We start from the raw sequence: 18132 nt of genomic DNA, 5'->3' as shown, positions 1-18132 counted from the left end.
CCCCTTCATGTGTTTCCTTAATATACACATAGTATTAAATTTAAATTTTCTTGCATCATGCATGCTATCTTAATAAATAATTTATATTAAATCATTTATTTAAGTCTAAAGTGGTACGTCTTATGAATACATATCGAAACTTTTATTGCCGTTCGCACTCTAAATTGTGTATTCCAAATTCTGTATTCAAAATTCTGTATTCCAAATTCTGTATTCCAAATTCTGTATTCCAAATCTGTTTACGTTTACTACACATTGTTACTTGAACTCTCTTGAATACACGGATTCGCTTTGGCTTAGCGAATCCGTAAGATTTGCGAAACAACAATAGATTGATCTGAATAATATCGAATTATGGAACTGTTTTAGGAATTATTGATAGTTTGGAGAAATTAGCGATACGACTAGTCTTATGCGGCAGCGAAAGTATATATTTTATATATATATTTTTTAAATTGTAAAATTTATACGTTTTACATATAATAGATTTTTTATACTAGGAAATCTTCTAGATGCTATCGAAACGCCGGAGAGCGTGATGAACGTGGCGAACATGAACGAGACAATGGCGATTAACGCTATTCAGAAGAATTTAATGTTGTGCGAGACTGTCGTGAATCCAACATCTTCCAGCATAGCTATGTCCAGCACGCCACCAGCCTATTCTACCGCGGTAAGTTTCCTTCTTAAATTCAATTTATTATTTTGGATTCGTAAAGTCTTTCTTTGGAGTCTTGCGCGTTTTCCTCAAATTATTTCTCAATTGATATACCGTGTGGTTATATAAAGGAATTCTAAGTTATTAAATTTTATCGTAGTTGGGAACCACACCTGTGACGACTAGTCACAGTTACCAACCACCTCCTCTGTACCCACAGCCCAGGATGAGGTTTGGTGCCCAACCAGGTATTAGACAGACCGGCCAGTTTACGCAGTTACAGTTGCAACAGCAACGCTCTAAGCTCATACAGCATCAGCAGCAGCAGCAGCAGCAACAGCAGCATAAGCAACGATTATTGCAGCAGCAGCAGCAGCAGCATTTGCTTATCCCATCGAATGCTACTGCGACGGATCAAATTAATAGTGGTATTCAAAACATCGACAACCTTTTGAACAATACCGTTGCGCCGCCGAATGTGTCGTTGCAGGTATGCAGTTTATCACGATAGCACGATAAAAGTTCGATTAAAAATTAAAAATTACTATAAAACGAAACTGCTTGCATTCTTGATTTTTTAAATCAAATTTTCATAATAACGAATGGTATCTGAAATTTCGAAGTCAAATTATACAAGATATAATTGTTCATAATTTTTAAGTTGCATTAACTTATTTCTAACAAAACTGTTGACTGCTGTGTTTTATATTCAAAAGATGCAAAATAATTGCCAAAACAAATTTAATGTGCAATGTCTTTTTTTTTTGTATTCAGCGGTCGAGTGTCCCAGATTCACAAGTTTCTCCAGGCTATGGGGCATCCGTCCAGATGGCTTCTGGTCACCGACTCGCTCATCCGTATTCCCATCAATCGACGATACCGCAGCAGTAAGTATCTTGTTACGTTAAGCATCTCGGACTGTTTATTCAGTTCGAAAGGTTTAAACGCGGCTTTAAAGATCTTGTAACACGATTCCCTATTTGTTGCAGCCACATCGTGAATAACAATTACAACAGTGGTCAACCAGTGTCTACAACATCGAGGCTTTCGCCACATTCTCCGGCCAGTATGCTGCCGTTCCCTCATCCGCAGCCATTATCGCCACGGGTGGCACAAGTGAGTGCGAAAACACTATTACCTCGGATTAACACGACGAAGCAAAAAATACTCGTACAAGTTCTCTCTAGAAGCATTAGCTAGAATTAATTGAGGCTTAATTATCTTATTCGATGGCTAGAAATATGCGAAGAAAAAGAACTTTAATTAATTTTTTTGCGAACTAACTAATGCAAGTGCGAATGCTATGCGTAACAATTACAAGCTTGAATTATTATACGTTAGATTTCTACTTGTTATTTTATAACACGATACGTTGTTTCTTTGTCTGCTGTTAGTTTTCTTTTATATACGCTTCTTTATACATATCTTTATTTCTCTGAATATTTTTATACGTTTGCACGATATATGCGCCAGGGTAATTACGGCAACACACCGAGATTATTCAACGTGAACCAGGTGAGGCCGCAACAGCAGGTCGCGGCGCAGCAACAGTTACAACAGCAACAACAACGATCGATGCCCTCGCCTGGAACGGCAGCCTCCGCTCGGCAGTCCCCGTTTCCTGCCGAAGCGTTTCCTCCACCGACATCGCCTACAGCCAGCCAATTCCCACCGGGTCCCAATACCGGGGCACCAAATCCGTCAGCCCAGTATCGACTGCAACGGACCACGTCTACACCTTCTGCTACGACTCAGTTGCCAGGTATGTATCGATTCTCATCCCAACACATTGTCGGATTTGAGTGATAGGCATATATATTCTCCTCGTTTTAACGTTAATTAGGATTATCGTAGTTAAAAAATCAGGGCTGGTTGACGAAAGATCGAAGAAATTGCTCCGAACTTGCAGCAATAAGAAATATTTGATTAATATTAATTAGAAACATATATGAAGAATTTTAGGATATATTGGTAATTAAATAGAAAACTATACTTAGATATTTTATTGTTTAGTAGCAATGAAGTAACGGCAAATATGGGATTCTTATGTTGTGCGGTGTGCGAAAGAGAGAATATGACGTATATTATACTACATTTAGTTGTAAGATTAGAAATATAAGCATCGGAAGTATATAAGTGTCGGAAAGTCGTTTTACCGTGCCATGTTTAACTGTATTCACTTTAATTGATTTCAATACGTTGACTTGATAATTTTACTTGGTAAGGAGGAATTTACATAACAATTGAAAAGATTTTCGTAGCTGCTTTATTCTTTGTCTTGTCTATATTTCAACTATAATTTTTTAATATCGGTAAATCGACTTCTCTCTCTATAGAGTATTCTGATCCTATGATGTTATTTAACATTTAAGTCATAATGTGATTCGCGGTCAGGTTCTTTGTCACGTATTAATAAGAGGGAAGTTTATTGTGTAATTCTTAAATCGGCGGTTACATCCATTTTAAGGCGTAAAGAATATGTTAACTCAATTTCGCGTCGGGTAGTAGCAAAGATACTCTTGAGTAAGTATTTGCGTACTAGTTTTACGTAGAAGCTCACTGAGCTGATTTTCACAATAGAAGCCAATATGCGCTTTAACGTACAATTTATACGCGCGATGGAAGCTGTGATTGAAATATACGAAAGACTTTGTTCCGAGGTCGGTAAGTATGTACAGATTAAGATTAACTTTGTTCAATCTACTAAATTGTGGAAGCCGTGCGTAGATTAGTCGGGTATGCGCATAGACTTTATTAGTACTTTTTGTGCCTGTACATCTCGATGTTTTTCTGTGAATAGAATTACTGTGTCATACAAATTTCTTTATAGAAGGAAAGCGTGACTCTAAGTAACGTAGCCGATTTTGTATAATTTGTCATTTGATCTTTTAATAATTTATGATTGGAGCGATGTGTTATACTAGAGATTGAAACGCTTATCTTATCTCATAATTTTCTTATCTACTGTCTCTCAAGCAAAATGCTTTATAATTTTGTTTCTTTATTCGTGGAATTTAAGTTCGACAAATTTCTCTTTTCAATATGAGCCTGACATTCCGGTATAATTATGGAATTTGTAAAATATTGCAACAAATTTAGTGAGATAATAGAAAAGAGAGACATTAGGGACAATAGGAGCCGGATAGAAGGTGGTAAATAATAAATATAAGATGGAAATAGAGCTTCTTGTTGATCCAACTGGCAATATATTTAGTTAAATGTTACATTTGGTACCAAACAAGAAGCTTTGTTTCCATTTTATTCATCACTGGTGACCTTAAGTATACTCCTCTACTAATAAAGATAAGATTTAATGTATATATATTACAAAGGTGATATCATATATATAAGTATACAAAAAAAAGTTAAATGTTTCGGTCACGGAAGTGACTCCCTTCAGTAATAATCTGATTACAAAACGCTAAGTCATTATGTGATATTTAATATATTGGTCAATCATATCTCGTTTGAAATGGTCCAACATTTTCGCTTACTCATCTATAAGCTGACCATCTCTGTTTTCCTGACATTGTAATACCGACAGGCGTTTATACCACGTCATTTTTATACATTAGACTTACACATTTCCATCGTCTTTTACACAGTAAGGGTTTCCCTTTTTATTTCGTTTCCTTTCAATAATTAATTTATTTTATTTGTCTCATTTATTTTTATTAATTTTTTTGCAATCTTTTACTCCTTTTTTCTGACACACCTCTGGTATCTTTTACTTAACTTTAGTCTGTAGACCACAAAATTGATATTAGTTCCACCCTCAGATACCCAACTAACAATAAGTATCAGACTGCTGAGATGCTTTGCTGTGAAATGGATTACGCTTACATAAGTTTTCAGCTCTTCTTTCTCTTACTCAAAATCTGCGTTTACCTTAATTGACGTTCTACGATTTTTATATATTTTAATTCCAATTAACTTCATTTGTAACGACTTATCACCGTTCAAATAATGACTAAGCGGTTTTTCATCAGATGGTTACTGAAGAGGGTCACTTTCGTGACCGGAACATTTACCTTTTGTGTATAGTTATGATACCACCTTTGTAATATATGTATGTATATACATTGAATCTTATAATTTATCACTTTCTATCCGGTGACGGCTCGCATTGCCCCTAATGTTTCTTTCTTTTCTACTATTTTAATTACTAATATCAATTTTGTATTTTTCCTTTGGAGTCTATTTACCATTGATAAATATAGTGAGATTAATATAATTTATTACACGTGAGTTAATTTTAAGAATGTAAAATAAAAAATTGCTACTTTTCTTCATCGTCAGACGTTAGACAATATTTAAAACTATTGCAAAATTGTCGATTGCCTTCAATTATATATAATATACATGACTGTTCATATTTGACGATTCTTTGCGAATATAAGATCCAACTAAAATAGTATCGTGAATAAATTAAATCGAGAGGACCTTTTAACAGATCTTTGATAATCAATTTGAGAGATCTTTCGACAATGTTGGAAATACGAGAAAATTTTATTTATTTGGCATACGAGTATCTGCTTTTGACTTTCGCCCAGCAGAATCGAAACCCGCTTTCCGGGTGCGATCAATCATTCAGCCAGTCGTTTAATTTCTTCAACATATAGATCTCGATCTCGATATTATGTGCGTGGCTATTTGACAATGAGCGCTGGCATGGTACATGAAAGCGAGATAGAAGCGTTTTTAAATGTTCGGCAAGGCTGGCGAAGGGTAGCCCAGGTTTACAGGATTGATGTTGCAGGTGGGATTGGTTCGCCTCGGCACTACGGCGGCGTGAGTAAGGAACAACCTCTTCTTTCACCTAGTCATTCACACTCGGCTTGCCCGGCAACACCTACCCATAATCAACACAACGCCACCAACACACAACATTTCTCGAGTCAACAACACACTCCCATGCTATACCAACACGCCAACGCGAACACTATCAACACGGCAGACATGCAGAACAGTCAGTTCTGTTACGATCGGTCGACAGTACCGCTCTATCCACCTGGCGGAGAGGCGCAAGATGTCAGGTCACTGCCTCCGAGCAATACCGTCAATCACCAAATGGGTGGTAAGTCATGTGACTTTTTAATGTCATGTGACACTTCAAAATCATCATCACAACCCTGTGGCTCCTCGTTAGAAAGTACTCATTATCACAACAACCATACATATCACCTCTACAATGACTTTGTGGATTGCAATACATATATCCGCAGCAGCACCGCCTACCATTTAATGCCGTCAAAGAGGCGGCAGAGGATTTGGCTGCCAACGCAGCCTATCTTTAGGATGTAAGGCATGTGCTAGGTGTATTGAATACATGTAAATCTTTTCCTCTCTTCTTTTTCTTTTTAATGACATTCATCGGGATTTTCACGATGTGCAAGTGTTTGGGTATACATATTTTTTATTATTTAATTTAACTTATTATTTCAACTATTAACATTACTTTGTCTTGTCCATTAGAGCCTTTTTATAATTATTAATACCGCAATGTTACATGAATTGTATATTATATAATATATTATCATGTAATACATAATTATTATATAATATTCTAAACGTAATTGTATACTAAAATTAAAGATTTTAATTTAGTTTACCTTTTTGCGTCAATTGATAAATCCGGTGTGGAAAGCAGAATATATCAATGACGGATATAATTACCAATAAAATTAATCCTTAACGATATTATTAAATATTCCTCGCTGTCAAATAAATAGCTACATTCTTTTATTGTGAGATATTCAAAGACACTTTTGCCTCAGTGGTTGAATTGGTGAGACGCCCACCTAGAGGAGGTCCTGGCTGAGGGTTTGAATTTTCTGTGTTATTAAAAATGTCAGTTATAGTCAAGAAAACTGACGATAATTATTATCTAAGTCATGTTTCGTTTTTTAATCTTTTGGTGGTACTCTTTCCATACATTTGATCGAACATAGACCATCATTTTACATAAAAATGTGCGCTAAATGTTTGCATGGTGCTTTTTTTGTGTTCGTAATTTCTACAAAGTGTTCATATATGTGACAATCATGCGTAATAATAATTTTACGTGTTCGTGTCCCTCAGAGAACAATTATTTATGTCAACGTGCACTGATGTATACATGGTTCCCCTCAGATTCATCAGATCAAGAAAGTTGCACATTGCCAATTTAAATATACTTTGTTGTAGTGTATCGATTCTCTGTATTATAGCTACTTTCTTACCGAATCTTCAATGTAGCACTAACAATAAAGTTTAATTTTGAATTTTTTTTTATTCAAGTTATTGTAGATTCCATAATATTAGGAGACTTAAGTCATAGGTGAATGTGATTATTGTACTTTCTATGAAATGCTTTATCTTCTCTTTCTAGGTTGCATGTTATGTTAAAATGTAAAACGGCAAAAAGTAACGGGAAAGTTCTTTTCTGACTTTCTCGAAGAAATGATATGATGAGCAATGTCGAAGACATACGACCGTGGAAATTGGAGATAAATCATCCAAATTGATCAATTGTGAATCTACAATAGCATAGAAGAGATCTGTCTAACTGTTCTTATGACCGATCACCTTGATCTGCATTTCTCTTGCTTTATCTTGTCTTTTGTCTGCTACTTAGGCCCGGTTTCACCAAACGCCGCTTAACTTTAATCTTAGTTTAATTCATGTTTGTCTCTTTCTAAAGTAACAGTTTGAAAGAGACAAAGAACGAATTGAGCTGAGCCTAAAGTTACACAACGTTGGTGAAACCGGGCCTCACTCGCGTGGTTTTAACAAAGTTAGACAGTTCCGACATAGAAATGAGTAGTAAATTTAAGAAGAATTGTACGCACAAATTTATTGTTCATATTTTACTTGTATTATATACCCATTACCTTACCCATACGTATTGCACTACTTCATCATAGTTTGCAAGATACATAATTATCACCTGCACCATTCACGAATATGTGCTAGAGCATTACGATAATGTACCACTGCGTTTATTTTACTGTAAATCGCGTAACGATCCCATGTGTAATGTATTACAGTATTCATTTTATTCTCTTGAATCATTGAGGCATTCTTTATATGAAACCGATATGGTTTTTTTTTAAACTTGATAATATGTATATGGTACATGTTCTTTATAACTTGATTTGTCGTTTGTAACTTGGGAAACAAAAAATTTTCGAAATGCAAAATTTTACCATTCATTGTCCTTTCTTTAATTCTTTAATTACACAAAATTATAGCAATTTTGAAAACTGAACGTTGAGCCATCTTGTATTATTGTAAGGTGACTCAACATTACAGGTATCGTTACTGTTAATTAATCCGTCTCCGTTTGTGTATAACCGTGGATATCTTTGCATTATTAATATCGAAGGTGTCGACACGGAGTTGTACTATATTATACCATATTGTAATTATATACAGTAATAGCAGTTAAGGAACATATAGCCGAACTTTCTTAATTTCAACTCATCGGGACCAAACGAACCTTTTGTTCTCGACTGCCCCTTCGGTTCTTTACATTGTAGTAGCATATGCGTAGAATGAAAATGAACTCGTACGTCGAATTGCTGTGAGCAACTTGAGTATAAATCGCTGGATCTAAAGGTAAGAATCGATCATATTTGACTTGCTGCACAACCGAATCAATGTCTCTCCTAACAGCAAAAAGTCGACGGAAAGTTGACTTAAAGTCGACTATTCCGAAATATGACTTGGCGAAAAGTCGACTTTTTTTAGGACGAAAGTCGACTTGATGTCGACAAAAGTTGACGAATGACCGCAGAAACGTCGACTTTACGTCGACTTTTAATCGGAAAGTCGACTTTCCGTCAGTTTTAACAGTTTCTTTAACTTTTATAAGTCGACTGAAAGTCATCTGTGCTGTTAGGGTCGGCTTAACCGGCCGATTATGGTATAATTTCTAGTCATGTCTTCATTCTATGCATATCTAGCAAATGCGAAAGTAATGTTTCGCAAGAGGGGGAGTTCAGTTTAGCGTATTAATTTCGATTGAGCGAAGATATGGAGAAGCGCTTGAGATTGAGATAGTTCGACTGTACACATTTTCGTAGTACGCAAGGTGTACCATGGTTGAGTCGGTCCTTTGATCTTTTCGGTTTTGACCACGTGGCATTCTGCCATGGTTTTGGTATAAAATTCTGTCGCAATAGGTTCGTTTTCTGTTCCTGCACTGATGAACCAGTGCAGTAAGCTAGAATGAGAAACAATATGCTTGTCTCACTCTAATTTTTTGCACTAGTTTACCAGCGTAGCAACAGAAAACAAGCCTACTGTCACACTGATTTCATTGACCGTATCGTAGCGTCGCAAATCATAGATTCGACCAATCAGCGTTGAATTAGAACTAGTCTACGACCCTTGCGACGCTACGATGCGGCTAATGTAGAACCAGCCTTATTGGTTTCACCAAAAAAAAAAACGGCGAATACGCAGAAAGGATCAACGCAAAATAAAAGAAATGACAGAGTGGGCATACTAGTTATACTATAACTAGCAGGCCCACTCTGCCATTTGCTTGGTTTTGCGTCGATCTCTTCTGCGCATCCGTCATTTTTATGGTTCAAAATGAGACAGTTGTTGTATGCGTGGTAGTATAGCTTTGATGAGTACGTACACGCACAACATACCGCTGGATTTGGACTAAAGATATGGCGGAATACCACGTGATCGGGACCGAAAAGATCAAAGGTCCGACAGAGAGTGGGCATACTAGTTATACTGTGGTATTAGCGTAAGCTTGCATTAAAATCAAGAATGTTGGCGTTCTTAAACGTATAATTCCAGGAAATAGAATAGTAATTTTATGTGCACAGGACAACGTCCTGTTTTCCGTGGCGCGGGAAACGCCGAAGGTGGCAAACGTGACGTTAGAGACTTAAGGCCCTGTGTCCGCAATATTAGAACTTGGTCCAAGTTATAGTTCCAGGAAATGTGCACCCTAACAGCAAAATGTCGACGGAAAGTCGACTTAAAGTCGACTATTCCGAAATATGACTTGGCGAAAAGTCAACTTTTTTTAGGACGAAAGTCGACTTGATGTCGACTAAAAGTCGACGAATGTTCGCAGAAACGTCGACTTTTCGTCGACTTTCCGTCATCTGTGCTGTTAGGGCAACCAATCAACCTGTATCTTTTATTGAAAAGCTGCAAGTTGATTGGCTACGCATTTCTTGGAACTAGAACTTGGGCACAGTTCTTAGATCGTGGACAAAAGGCTTTACATTCGTCGATATACAGAATGGACTGAGCGTCGCGCGCGACGTGCCAGCACGTGCTTTGATGCGAGAGAGAAACACAGTAGGATATGCCTGCCTCTCTAATGTAGGGCCGTCAAAGGACAGCCCTTGACGTGCAAAGGAAAGAGAGACAGGCATATCCTATTGTGTTTCTCTCTCAGGCCAAATGGCACACGATGCTACTTTTCCTACTGGACTGTTTACGAGAGAGTAATCAGGATTTAGTTTTAAGCCACCTAATCTAAAACTCCTTATTGTGCCGTTGGTTTCACTTCAGAGCGTGTGCTGGCAAGTCGCGCGTAACTCAGTCCATTCTACACGTTGATGACTACATCTTACTCATTCTCTCATCTCTCGGGAGGGGAAAGGGGGGGATCACACATATTGTGTTCATTTGTGTAATATAACATCACAATGCAAAAAGGATGAATTCAAACACCGCTTATCTCTACGTGCTGTGGAAACATTTACTAACAACGAGGCCTCTTTATGTACAGTGCATCGAGCTTTCGTGATTAATATTTTTATATATTTTGCGCATTTTTGTTCTATCAATCCCATCATAACGTACGCACTATTATTTGAAATCTTGTGATAAATAAGATAACACGCCGTGTACTTTCTCTTGATTACTGATCAAAGACTTTAAGTTTGTTATACGATAGGTTGCCATACTCTTTTCTTCGAAATGTTTGTTTTAATGCGTGTGATTTTGTTTTGTTGAAGGAAACAAATGTGTAGATGCATTGTTTGCACATCAAAGCGCTTTGGAAAATTTCTTTTCACTTCTTTCTATTTTAAACCCATTTGAGAATAAAAGGGAGTTATGTGGCGTGGGACAAAAAAAAGGTAATCTGGAAACAGAAATGAAAAAGTCAGTTATTTTTTACTCATGTCACCAAAAGTAATGTACTCTTTCGCAGAAGGCAATATTGTATGTAGCAAAACTGGTGGGAAACCAGTTATTTGTCTCCTTTATCCATATTTGAAAGAATTTTAAATCTCCTACGTGAACAACGAACAATAAAAGATTTCTAGATAAAGGGACTTTTAGAGAAAAGAGAAACACGGTCCTGTTTTATTTCGCGTGTTAAATTTTTCACAGTTTGCGATGCCTGGCTGTGGGATACAAACTTTTGTAATACTTGAAAATCTTTCGATGAATTCGCCTGGAAAATTCGTACGGCAAATGAAGTGTTAGATCAGTGGTTAAAAAATTTTTTCACGTTTCATTATTTTCTTAAAAATGATACCGGGTAATTTTTGGGCGCTATCTCGCGTATGTAAAAACTCTTTTTTTAATACATCTGCCTCAGTAAGTTATATTTAAAACATGAAATGCCGCGTATGTGTTTGAATACACTTCAATGTAATTTCAGCTCTGAATTTAATTGCCAAACGAAGGGGAGATAGCTTGTAGTCACCAGTATTGACAAAAAATGGAACAGGAAACTTATAGTCAACCTGACTGGCAGATTTTCTTTATTAGTTCGACGTTTCGACCCTATATTTCGGGTCCTTATCAAGTAGTGCTGCAAATCAACAACGAACGCAATTGTAAACTTTGTAATAATAAATAATAAATAGGTATATATGATAGGATAACAAGGAAATAAATAATAGGAGTAGGTAAGTTAATAAATAAAAGTGAATAAATTTAAATAAAAGACAAGACTAACCCAAGTGTGTCATCGTCGTCACATAGGACAGAGTCGAGTTATAAAAATTGTGTACATGTGAGCACTGTGGTTGTTGAGCGCAAACTGATTTGTTTTCGTAAACTTAAATGTAATATATGACCATGTAATCAAAACTGTATAGGTCGTGTCACCTTGTTTCGCTCTTAAAGACAATACCTACAAATCTGGGTGCATATATACATATTTATTATTTATTATTACAAAGTTTACAATTGCGTTCGTTGTTGATTTGCAGCACTACTTGATAAGGACCCGAAATGTAGGGTCGAAACGTCGAACTAATAAAGAAAATTTGCCAGTCAGGTTGACCGTAAGTTTCCTGTTCCATTAATTGTCAAAGTGATATTGGAATAAACTCAATCTTTCTGGAAAGGACAATTTCAAAGAATCTATCGAGAGAAAGTACACCGCGAATAAAACAGTTTTTGTCTTATTGAACGACAAGTGGATTCACTACTGTTTCCAACCCAATTAGAGATTGATCATGTAAGACGTATATTTAATTTTACTCGTCAAGAGTAAATGTTGAGTCGCGCGGAGCCTTCGCGCAGATGCAGCATTCTGTATTGCGCGACGGACGTAATGAATTTACGTTAAAATCATACACCCGCGCCCGCGCGCACACATACATATACATATCACAGACTGATAATTAAGAATTGTGACGTGCACAGGAAGTGCAACACGACGCTCGGTTTATAAAGGTTTCTCTTGTTGTAGGTAACGTCAGCTCGGAATTCGTGCGGCAGAAATTGATAACGGTTGTCGGCGCGCGAACGCAGCAGCAGCAACAGCAGCAGCAGCAACAGCAGAGAGTGCCCAACAACCTGCAGAATAATCTTTCTGGTCAAGTTTCTCAGGACGAACTTGAAGCACTTGGTCTGACATTCGAAATGCCTTCTGCAGGTATGTGGGTAGTTCAATCTTTGTTCGCTGTACTCCGAGACTTATCCCGAAATCGTGGATAAGGACTCAGGTAATGATTAGCCAGAGTGAGTCAGCTCGTATAGCAAACTGGGAATCTTAGTAAAACTATGTTTCGTGTAAATACTTTTTATTTTTTTCCCCCAATTTTAACGCAACGACAATTGTGCGCTGCCCGGAGTTAGAGCGCAGAGTGATCGAATCGAGCGAAGAGTCTTGCGCGGCTGTTCGTCATTTTAGCGTCGCGCCTTCGGTTGCACGAGTTAATCTGTAAAATATGTGAATTTGTTAAAAAAAAATATATATATAATTTTCCTTTGCTGTCTGTAAGTTACACTCGTGAAATGTTTAAATGTGTGGTAGATGGGAGTTACTTATTTTCAAAATGCGAGATATCGCGGTATGCCTTCGCGGCATACGCGAATCGAGAGTTATCGATCGTTCGTAGGTGATTTGCCGTTTCGCGAAGAGGCAAGTTTCAATTCAAACAAGTTTGCGCTTTCGTCTGTATTTCTCTGTAGAGAGAGGCATTGCTTCCCTTCCCTCGAACTTTGGCGAGACTTTCGACCGTACCCAGTGTTAGTTCCGGTCTTGCGCACAGTCCCGATATCATTTAATGTCTCGTACGACGAGTTTTATGAGCGAGTACTGTGAAAAAGTATTACCAGCATCATTAGTTTACCCTCGTAGATCACGCACATTTTTTTTTTCTAAACTCATCGCACGCGATTGTTACTGTTACAACTGTCTAATTATCATTTGTTTTTGCAACGCATCTCCCGAGGCCCCCCCCGCCCCCCGTGCGTTTCTCCGTGAGATCTGCGTAAGAAATTTCAGAGATACGTAATGAAATTCGTCGAGCCTCAACTCTCCCAGGGTAGTTCCGTGCGCAGGGAGTATCGCGGGCGAAATTTTGTTTCTTTTTTCACACGACGGAAAGAGAGTACCGAAACGCGGACTTCCCGTCGCGTTTAATCGCGGCGGAGCTGTTAGCGCGAGCCTTTCGCGAAAGAGAGAGACCAAAGCGAGTCCTCGACCGATCCGGCAGTCCCATCCGTATCATGGCTGAAGCACGCGCGATCGCTAATTGCGTAATCTCCCGCTTCTCGCACGGAGAGGCAACAATACTTTAGTTCTACAAAGACTGTGGTAACATCTACTGTTACGATGTCCCAACTAGGTGAGGCTGTGGTTAGCGATGGCCCCGCCAAGATCTGGGGGAGCGCCGGAAGTGCCCCCTCGTCCTCCAGGGTAAGAGCCCCATTCCGACAATATATAATTACTTTTACGTATTTTTTTTTTATTTTGATTTTGTTATGCTATGTCTTCCCTCTATACGCTTGGCTTCAGAACTGATTGTGCACGAAACATGTTTAATGATCTCTCTCTATTTGCGCACTGAGCGTAAAACTTGTATGGGGTTACTTACTTTTGTTTGTTTTTTTTTACCTTAAATTTAGAGCGCTCTACAAATGCATGCGAGGTCGTCGTTCGACGATCGTGTCTCGGCATTATCGTCACGGTACTCGCACGTGACGATAATTCTCTCGGATTTTCCGCAATAGCCGTATATAGTTGGAGATTCGAGTCTCTTGTGTGTATGCTAAAGTAGAACGTGCCCTGAAAGTATAGTTGAATTTAAAGAAGAATCGAGGGAGATAGCATTAGTTTGGCGTAGCTACGAATTTCTAAATAATTAGGGATTGGCTTTGTAGAATTTATTCCTACTTCTCTTTCTTTCTATTTTCCACTATTTATTTCTATTTTCTTTTCAGTTTAATACCTCGGTTTAACTTTTTCAGTTTAATTGATCAAAGAGAAGGAAGAAATTGATTTGATAGAGACATGTCTTTTTAAGTTTCTTTCTTCGATTTTTTTTTCTAATCTTCTACGTTAAACTTTTTGCTTAACGTGCGAGTTAAAAATGTTTCGATAAAATAATGGAAGTGGTCCAATTACATACTTCTGCGACCTTTTTGACCGCTTATAAGTTTTTAAAGATACGTAAGAAATTAATCACGCAATTTTTGCCTCGACTTATAAAAGATATCGGAGTTCGTGTCTTTAAAAATTCAAATTTTACATTTAGTTTGCAAATAGCAATGTGCTACAAAGATATTTTTATACAAGTGAAAATAGAATTGATATTCGGCACCCCGAGAGTAGAATTGACATTACATCTTTTACGAAAGACAAAATTACAAAATGTCTTCTATATATTTCTATTAAGTACGCATTGCAATAATGCGTCATTGACGAAGACGTTTTTAAGTTTTACACTCAGTGTCAATGAGAAACGCAGTGTTTAGTATTAAACAAGCTGATCTTGTTACCACGCCAAGTAGATTCTTGTTCGAGATGGATTTTATCGAGGCGCATTAGTTAAACATGTTAATTGCCTCTACTGTCTGCATAATATAACGCGTTTAGGAGTTGCATTACATTTTGTGCAAGAACTAATTGTACTTCTCCGGCTGCATTAATTGCGAATAACTTGTAATTTTTAATTTTCGTTTACACAAGCGTACAGCTAACTTTTGTTCACAAAAGCGTACGGCTACGTGACGCTAATTTTATTATGACATTTTCTCAGACAAAAATAATTAGTGGACCTCTGTTACAGAAATACAAAAATCTGCCGATCTATGAATTAGATGATATGAATAAAGCTCAGGATTTCATATATCCACGTACCGTATTTAAAGTTCCATCAGTTTTCTCAATGTAAATATTCGGATTATAGATTTCGGGAGGAATTGAAGATATGGGAAGAGTTGTTGCGTGAGTGAACGAGTATATGAAATAATTATATTTTTTATTAACTAATTTTAAGCAGATTTTGCCGCTATAAAGTTCTGATTTAACGTTTAACGTTTACTTGAAAATTTACTTTAGATGCTCAAAAATAGGAAAAATAACAGTATCTAATTAAATATTTAAAAAATGGAAATGTTTTATTAAGAGAATGAAACACTCCTCCTATTAAAATGACTTCATGAAATATTTATCGAATTTAGTAATTTTGAAGACGGTTTTACGTAAAATATAACTTTGTTAATAAATTTTATGGCGTACAAAAATTTATTTTTACGATTATTTATTTCTTTTACTGTATCTGTTATTAAGTAAAATTTAACAAAATCGGTTAATTAGTAATTTACGTTGCTAATTATCGAATTGAGTTCTTCAAGTCATTTTACCTGCATAAAAACATAAACAACTGAAAATGGAGAGTAATTCTTCGTACAATTCAAGAAGCATCGGGGATTTCTCCCGTGTGCGCCGCGCATGATTTTCTTTTCGATATTTATAAAGATTTCAGCGCAATGCACTCATTCTCGTATTAAGCGCGTCCATGTAGAGGATACCAAGCAAAAGTGTTTCCTTTCGTATCTAGAGGGTGATGGTGTTGTAAGCTTCAGCTCATTCGGAGTAATCAGTAATCATACTACCATTTGTTGTATTGTATAACGTACGTCTAGTAATGCTTTTTCACAGTGAGCCAACTAGATATCTGCGCGTAGTAATTAATTATTTTTTTTTTCGAGAACAATTCTTATTGCATGAGGAAATCCGCTAATGCTATAAAGAGGAGGGTTTAGAAAGACATTCTAAATTTAAACTTATACGATTTTCTAAATGTATATCGAGTACACTCTAGTTATCCGTAAGGAAAGTCGAATGGAACGCGATTAATTCATTTAGAGTTAATTTTTCAAGTTTTCCACACATATACATGCAATTTACATAATACTTGCTTATAAAATAAATTACAAAATAAATACTTTTTAGCAGTGATATTTTTTGTGTCGAATGCATTAATCGCGTACGAAACAGAAGAATAAAATTTATCTCAATCTAAATGACAATGTCTAATATCTAATATTTATCATCAATGTGTGATTTATATTAAAATTTTTTTATTGACATACTGATCAGAAATAATTGAACAAAAATTCAAGATTATACAACAATTGTTGTCCTACGTTGTACAACTTTGTCCTGGATCTATTAAAAAGAAAACGAGCAAGTCTTTTGTGTTACGCTCACACTGATCGTGAAGAAAAAAAGTACTCAATTGGCAATTAAAGGCGGAATATTCCGTTGAAAGATTCTTGCAGTAGCGATCATTGTTGCATTGAGATCTTGGATGTGTAGTTGCTATGTGGCTTCAGATTTCTGTTTTTTTTTTGTTTTTTAAGTTTGTCAGGGCGAAAGATTGTTTGGAAATAGCTATTAAGGATTCGCACATCTGATTAACAAAGACCTGAGTTTCAAATGCGTGGATCCTAGCAATCCTAAATTCTAAATGATTCTTTCATAGAAGTGTATACGCGGGTACTAAATATACGAGACACACGGCTGCACCATTAATGCTGCTATTTAAAAACATCTTATTGTTAACGTTCGAATTTTATACGATGGAAATATCGCAGTAGATTGTCGATCATCACAACGATTTCAAACCGATCGCTGGAGAAATATTTCATTGTAGAGATCTTGCCTGTCATCGGAACCACTGATCTTTTGTTTCAAAATTGCATTTGCAGAACTGTGATTTCACGGATCCTTGAAATCCTAAATCTTTGACGCTGTAAATTCTTGATTTCATATCGAGCTCTCGACTCTCAATTTTAATTATAAATTCCTGAATTTTTTTGTGTAAAAAATGACTAAGGAAATTAGTCCTGCTGATTCTGGTGCGCACGTATTCCTGAATTCACGCGTTCCTGGCCGCCGGAGCGGTTCAGTGCCATAAATCCTTAATTGCAAAAGCATCATTGAATTTATACAATCATCTTTAATATTGCAAATTCTTAATTTTACTATTTCTTTATTTAACATATCTCCAAATGTTCAGTGTCGTAGATCCTTGATTTATACGGATTCAATTCCATTAAACGATCCTATAGTGTCTGGTTGCGTTATTAATTTAATTATTTAATTGAGCTTATAAATTTTGGAGAAACCAAAGACAAAGGTGCTTTGCCAGAGATTAGAATCTTAATGCCGAGAAACCGGCTATTTAACATCTCGTAAATTTCACAAATATTCCGTCGCTCCTCGCGATCGGTTTCGAAATCCTCATTTGATATGGGGCGTAACGAATATAGTTGTAACGAGAGCTTTTGATTTCAGATTACTATGGAGGAGGCACGAGGTGATCCGACGAAGTCATCGTTGCTGCAGAAGCTACTGCAGTCCGAGTGACTGCAGGCCATCCCGTCATGCAGTAAAGAGTTATATGTAATATATTTTTGAATGTGCGGAGAGCGGAACGGAGATATATAGGACGTAAAAAAAAAAAAACGCGGACGAGAGCCAGAGTGTGAACGGGAGTAGATGCGCGAGAGAGAAAGAAAGCGAGAGTTATAAAATGCATATACACTTATACGTAATGGATACTATTGTATTATATGTAACGTCACACACGGAGTCAGTATTCATATACGTATCACCAAATACAATGCAAAACTAGCGCGCGGTGCTCTCTAGAATGTTGCCCGTCGGTCAGTCGAGGAAGACGGGACGAGAGAGTGAGAGCGGGAGAGGAGAATGGGAGATTAGAAAGAAGAGAGAGAGAGAGAGAGAGAGAGAG

The 18132-nt window shown here is 36.9% G+C and overlaps 1 protein-coding gene across 8 annotated transcripts in view; it reads left to right on the top strand.

Moving 5' to 3' along the window:
* LOC105562067 (nuclear receptor coactivator 2) overlaps window positions 1–18126 on the top strand; it is a 166579-nt gene extending 148453 nt beyond the window's left edge. For 4 of the 8 annotated variants that reach the window (XM_012012577.1, XM_012012576.1, XM_012012583.1 and 1 more), the window contains 9 exons: window positions 501–673; window positions 819–1148; window positions 1433–1545; window positions 1648–1774; window positions 2132–2420; window positions 5418–5735; window positions 12330–12515; window positions 13714–13784; window positions 17673–18126. In XM_012012577.1, coding sequence (XP_011867967.1) covers window positions 501–673; window positions 819–1148; window positions 1433–1545; window positions 1648–1774; window positions 2132–2420; window positions 5418–5735; window positions 12330–12515; window positions 13714–13784; window positions 17673–17744 — 1679 coding nt within the window. In that variant the 3' untranslated portion in view covers window positions 17745–18126. The remainder of the gene's footprint in view (window positions 1–500; window positions 674–818; window positions 1149–1432; window positions 1546–1647; window positions 1775–2131; window positions 2421–5417; window positions 5736–12329; window positions 12516–13713; window positions 13785–17672) is intronic. The other 4 variants (XM_012012580.1, XM_012012579.1, XM_012012582.1 and 1 more) reach the window with 4 other exon arrangements.
* Window positions 18127–18132: the final 6 nt, after the last annotated feature.

The sequence above is a fragment of the Vollenhovia emeryi genome, unplaced genomic scaffold, assembly GCF_000949405.1.
Source record: "Vollenhovia emeryi isolate VEMERY1.0 unplaced genomic scaffold, V.emery_V1.0 DF939196.1, whole genome shotgun sequence".
Classification (NCBI taxonomy): Eukaryota; Metazoa; Arthropoda; class Insecta; order Hymenoptera; family Formicidae; genus Vollenhovia; species Vollenhovia emeryi.
Note: the sequence above shows the minus strand (reverse complement) of the source record. Positions and strands in the feature narration are given on the sequence as shown.